At 39.8% G+C, this 6,000-nt stretch overlaps 1 protein-coding gene across 1 annotated transcript in view; it reads left to right on the top strand.

The window, feature by feature from the left end:
• LOC108798581 (dynein gamma chain, flagellar outer arm-like) overlaps window positions 1-6,000 on the top strand; it is a 113,473-nt gene that overhangs the window by 30,314 nt on the left and 77,159 nt on the right. The window contains exons 14-20 of the mRNA XM_018570340.1: window positions 549-623; window positions 1,622-1,693; window positions 2,477-2,569; window positions 2,839-3,050; window positions 3,175-3,259; window positions 4,999-5,210; window positions 5,528-5,645. Of these exons, the coding sequence (XP_018425842.1) occupies window positions 549-623; window positions 1,622-1,693; window positions 2,477-2,569; window positions 2,839-3,050; window positions 3,175-3,259; window positions 4,999-5,210; window positions 5,528-5,645 (867 nt within the window). The remainder of the gene's footprint in view (window positions 1-548; window positions 624-1,621; window positions 1,694-2,476; window positions 2,570-2,838; window positions 3,051-3,174; window positions 3,260-4,998; window positions 5,211-5,527; window positions 5,646-6,000) is intronic.

A 6,000-nucleotide genomic window follows, 5' to 3' on the forward strand; every position in this document is an offset into this window, starting at 1 on the left:
TGAGGAGTATTTTATTAAGAAGTGGGCTGTTCCCACCACTGATCTGTCAATACCCTATCTTATTAAAGCACTGATGATTCCCGTAGAGGATGAGATAGATAAACATAGATAAATAAACATCCAAAATTTTGTTTTTTTTTATGAGCCCTGCTTTGCAACTTGCCATGGCTTTGATGTTAGTATGTCTCCCATAAGAGAATGGACTTAACTCATGAGAAGGGATCCATCTTCCATCCACATTCAGTCTCATTTTGTGGAGTACATAGCGCTCATGCCAGCAGACCTGCACCACTGTGTAGATTGGTTGGTCTCCTGTCTTATTTCCCATGTGAGTCTCCTATCAGTGAACATGTATAGAACTTTTAATTGAAATGTTGAACAGACATGTAAAAATAATTTGCTTTGCATGTTTTTTGACGTACAATGTCTGTTTGGAGTTGTCTTTGACACCCTTATTAAGGATGTCCCTGGGGATAAGAGTACTCTAAGGCCAAACCTAACCCAGGAGCCCAATTTTACTGCAATCCCTGGGCCCCTAATCCCCCAAGCCTGCAGACTTCTTTGTAGTGGTACAGCGGTTAGTCTATGCAGATACCTCGATAGACAGCATCTCAGATGCCTGGGTAAGGTGGTTTTTAGTGGCTACAAACTAAAGTTCTGTTTTTAGCCCCTTTCCTGATTCATGTCTTCCTTCTTGTGTCACCACACAGAGTAGCAGACCTCTATGTAGCTCTTACAGTTCTTCTGGCGCAAGGGGTTATTGCCACAGTTCCAATGGTGGAAAGGTTTCATGGATTTTATTTGAACTTTTTTACAGTTCTAAAAACATTGGCCTTACCTAGAATCTCTAAGCCCAAAATGCCTTTATTCAGCCCCCAAAATACCACATTGAATCCACCAAATCATCATAGCCTCCCCTATAAGGGAGACTTCATGCCCTCTGTAGGCATCAAGGATGCGTTTTGCATATCCCTAGCTTTCAAGCACTCTGGCCACTCCTTCACTTTGCTGTGTGTCCCTAGCACTTCCAGTTCATAGCCTGGCATTTAGCCTGTCTATCACATGCCATGTGTTCACCAAGGTTCTAGCCATTGTGCTTGCCTTGTTACGCTCCAAGGGCGTTCCTATTGTGCGATATCTGGACAACCTTCTATTGAGTCAACAGTCATCAGTGATGAGCATCTGGTTCTAGATACAGCTGAAGCCAGATTTTTTTTACAAGAAAACCTTCCACTTTTAGATTGAAGCTCTTTAGTCCAAGAGTCAACAGACTCTTTGTTTCTGCATGGGAGTCCTGGGGTTGATGGCAGCCTCCTTCAAAGCTGTCCCATTTGTCCAATTTCACTATACCACTCCATACCCCTATAACTCAACATCCTGTTATGGTGGAGCAAATAAGTTCAGTCTCTGGGCAAACTTTTTTAAAAATTTTCCCGGCGCTCTTCAAAAACCATCCTTTGCACCTATCAGGTATATTTCCACAGATACCCACAACGTTACTTTCCTGGTCGCCATAACCTCTGCGAGGCATGTATCTGAACTAGTCTGTAAATGTCTCTTTGGCTTTTTGGCATCATACAACAGTTTCTCAGAGTTGTACATTCTATTTTTTTTTTATCAGGTGACTGTTCAGACCTCATCTTATGCCAGCTTTGGGCTTATGGTCTTCAATAAGCTCTTTGAGCTGCAGGCAGTTTCCAGTTTTCTGTTGTTTAAAGAGGGCCGTTTAGCATTTTGTTTGCTGTGTTTTCCCACCCCTCAGTTGGACTGCTTTTGGACTTTCCAATTGTTTCTAAATCCTGTGCCCATACAATGAATAAAAAAGAAAATTGGATCTTTGTAATGCTGTTCTTAGAGTTAATTGAGGGACACATGCCCCACCCTTCTGCATTTATGATCTTTTCTCTCTGTACTGCTTACTAACAAATCGAAGGCATGCTGGGAGTGGGATGGGTTATACCAAGCTGGTCACTGTTTTTTTTGCCAGTGTCCAAATCCTTTTGTAGGTAGTACTATAACCTTATTGTCTCTGAATCCTGTGTCCCCCAATGCATTCCAACAAAAGGAATTTTACGGTGAGTGTACAAATACAGTTATATGGCCCAAAGGTGAAGTAACACACCTGTATCCAGGTACCCATATAACAGCATGCAAATACAACTGGAGTGCTTCCCACAACTGCCCCCGCCATATAGAGTCCAGACACTAGGTTGAAACACATTTTTTAAGGTTTATTCAATAACGCACTGAATATAATAAAATGTATTACTATAGTAAATGTAAAGCAACAAATGCAACCGTTTTGTAAGCAAATTGGTAAGCTGATATGGAAAATATGGTATTTAGCAAAGCAGTTGTACTAAAGAATACATGAGACACATACAGTATTATATGATCTGCATCTCTCTTATGACCTTCTCTGTATCTCTAACTCCAGTTCCTGAGGCTATAACAATGTATATTCTTTATTTTACAGGAAGAGCCAGTCTTATCAAGGAATATGCCACCAGCAGTTGGTGCAATTACCTGGTCACGAAAGCTGATGTCAAGGATTGAAAATACAATGAAAGTAAGGATGAAATTGAAAAATTAGCAAATGGAAATCTGCAATAATCTAAATCTCCACTCTATAATAGTGCAGCCTTACCTCCCTGGTGCTGTCTGAAGGATTTATGGATTTGTAATTATTCTCCTATTATAGAAAAGTATAGCCCATTCCATTGCATTTGGGATACTTGAGTCTTTTTCACATGGGTGTTTAATCACCGAATATGTTTATATTTAGGTATCCAAACGTCAAATTTACATGGCTGTTGTTGTGCCTCTTTGTTTCCAAAGGCTTTCAAAAATGTGAGAATTGTAGCATCATGCCTCACATATTCACATACAGTAAAGCTGTACAATCGATTAGCTTCTGCCTTGCTGTCATACGAAGATCTGTGGTATTTGAAGTGGAAGTCTCAGGTAGACAGAGGCCTGAGTGGACTTAATTTTACATTACTTGTCCGAGACCCAGCTACACAACAGCTGAGGGTCAACACTGATATGCGGTAATTATTAATACTATTGTTATTTTCCCTTGCAAAATATAAGCTATTCAAGCACTACACTGTACAATACTAATAACCTATACTAGAAAACCGCTGTTGGCTCAAACTGTATATTTCATTACAGAATAATCCACCTGATTGAAGAGACAAAATGGATGTTGAGACTTGGAATCAGTGTTCCAGAAGCTGCTCTTCAAGCACATCAGCAGGTATATATCTTGGGCAGGGGTTGGCAAACTCCAGCCCTCCAGCTTCTGCAGAACTAAAAAATCCCATTGCAAGATTCTCACAGCCCCAGGCATGACTTGCAGAGGCAGCTGTATGATAGCATTTGTACTTTCATCACAGCTGGAGGGCCAGGGTTTGCCTATCTCTGATGTACGGTATTGCCAATAAAAGGATGCATTGGAGAGCAACAGATTTTCCTTTTTCTGCAATGCTCTTAATAACATACCCATTTCAATTCAGATTGTTGCTTTATAATACTACTTTCTTAGAATGTAATGTGATGTTTGTTTCAATATGTGTGATGTTTACAGTTGGGGATTGGTGCCATATGTGTCAAGCATGAAATAACTATTAGGGGTAAAAAGTCAATCCATACAGTCTGTTGGGTCTGGCGACAAGCATAACGGCAATTCTCTTGTATTTATCCATGTTATGCTCACATCACAAATGTGTTGTTTTTCTTTCTTTCTTTCTTTCTTTCTTTCTTTCTTTCTTTCTTTCTTTCTTTCTTTCTTTCTTTCTTTCTTTCTTTCTTTCTTTCTTTCTTTCTTTCTTTCTCATATCTGTTGCTTGAGCTTCTACAATGCTTATTTGGCTTACTGAATAGAAAGATGATAAAAACCCACTAGCCTAAGCACTAAGTTGGATTCTCTGAGTTTTTTTTTATAAGAAAGAGCCTTGATAAGATTTTTTTTATTTATAGCTATCCACCTGCGGATATTAACAATGGTAACAGAAAAGTAAATCAGTTCCATGAGCCTTGATAAGATTTTGCTGTGGAGCTCAGGGAGTCTTTTGCATATAATGCTTTGGTAAAGGATTTTGAGTATTGTTGCTATGAAAAGATGCATGCGCACAACGCTCAACAAAACACTGTAGCACTGATACATAGTTGGATTTCAATAAAGAGAATTCTGATTGCTCACTATGGTCTACTGCACATTGCATTTGACACCATGCTTCATGCATTCTTTCTTGAATAAGAACATCTGTATCCATTTGCCAATACACATTAATCTGTCCAAATATGTATAAGAGAAAAGTATGCTGCTTGCTCAAATGTAAGCTGTGAGTTGCCTGACATTATTCCAAATGCAAAGAAATTAAATGAATGTTTACCAAATGAATTGATGTAACAGCCTTTCAATGCAGAAAAATGCAGCAATTTGCATTTGGTGTGTGTCTGTGTGTGTGTATGCAAGTTTGGGATTCATTGATGTACACTGATAGTTCACCCAAGCCCGTGCAAAACAGTGACTGACACCCCCCTTCCAGTCCAATTAGTTGTGGCAGTTGCGACAGAGGGAACTCCCCAGGACATGTAGCTGCAGGGTGGCTACTGAATGGGCCAGAAGGGGGAATATCAGTCACACTTTTGCCAGGGCTTGGGCAAACTCAGTTGAGCTTTGTTTGCAATAAGCCCCTACTCAACACTACTGCTGACTTTATTAATGTTTTGCCTTAAAAACTGTGTTTTTGAGCAATATGAAGCCAGCTCAGATGAGCTAATGGTACACAGCTCAGTTAGTTGAGGACTTGGATATTCAGGTGCAGATAAAATGTAGAATTAGTCATAACAATATTTTTCACTCACTTTCATCCTAAGGTTAAAGCCCTGAACTGGTTTACCTGTTCAGTAGATGTTCAGGGTTGATGGCCGCCTTGGCTCTGCAAACTGCAGATTTGAGTTACTATTCATACGTTTGTTTTACACCAAAAGGCAGATAAATTCAAGATGTACAAAAGCAATTTGCAAGACGTGGTTGAAGAGTATGAAAGGATTCAGAGGAAGATTCCAAAAAACCTTGCTGTTTTGTTTGCCTCCCACTTGGAAAGAGTAAAGCACCAATTCCAACCAGGGTTATCCACTTTATCCTGGAGCAGTGTTAACATAGAAGGCCTTCTTCATCAAACTAGTACTACTGTTAAAAGGTAACTATGCCAGAGGTTATGCATACACACTACCATAGTGATAACTGATACTTATTATGCAATGTTGTAAACACAGTCATTATGTGTAAAACATGTTTCCCAGCTAGAGTATTAATACTTTGCACTGGCCTGCATAATAAGGGGTACGTGTTGGGCACATTCCTTCTTTCATTAACAGTCAGAAGATGCTTTCTGATGTCTGTGCCATTATATAGTGTTAAAACTGCCACAGTCAACATCATGATCTTTTAAATCAATTTTTTCTACAATACCTACAAGTCAGTGAATGTCATCCATCCATATTTTCTGTCTTGTAGGTTGCAATGTATTGTTGATAAGGTTACAGAAATTAAAGAGCAAGTGATTGAGAGCACACTTAAGGAGATCTCCTGTTTTGACTTAGTTCCGGTGGAGAAGATCACAGATGTCCCCAAGGTACAGTGTTATAACCTAATACTAGTCATTAATCTAGATGCTATGTACAGGCAATCAATCAAGGAATATAAACAAAGAAAATCAGAGCTAAGATGTTCTTTATGGAAATGTAATGTTCTATTACAGCCTTTCTCAACCAGGGTGTCTTCTGCCTTCCTCGGGAAAGCCTTCAAATGTTTTCACAGCGCCATGCTCTTCCATAGTGCAGACAGGCTTTTGGTGTTAAGGGGGCTCCTAGTGTGAAGGGGGAACTCTAATGTGAAGGAGAAACTCTGATGTGAAGGGGGGAACTCTGATATGAATGTGGGGGACTCTGATATAGAGGGGGGATCCTGATGTGTAGGGGGGCTTGAGA

This window comes from Nanorana parkeri, unplaced genomic scaffold (assembly GCF_000935625.1).
Source record: "Nanorana parkeri isolate BGI_ZX_2015 unplaced genomic scaffold, ASM93562v1 scaffold1511, whole genome shotgun sequence".
Taxonomy (NCBI): Eukaryota; Metazoa; Chordata; class Amphibia; order Anura; family Dicroglossidae; genus Nanorana; species Nanorana parkeri.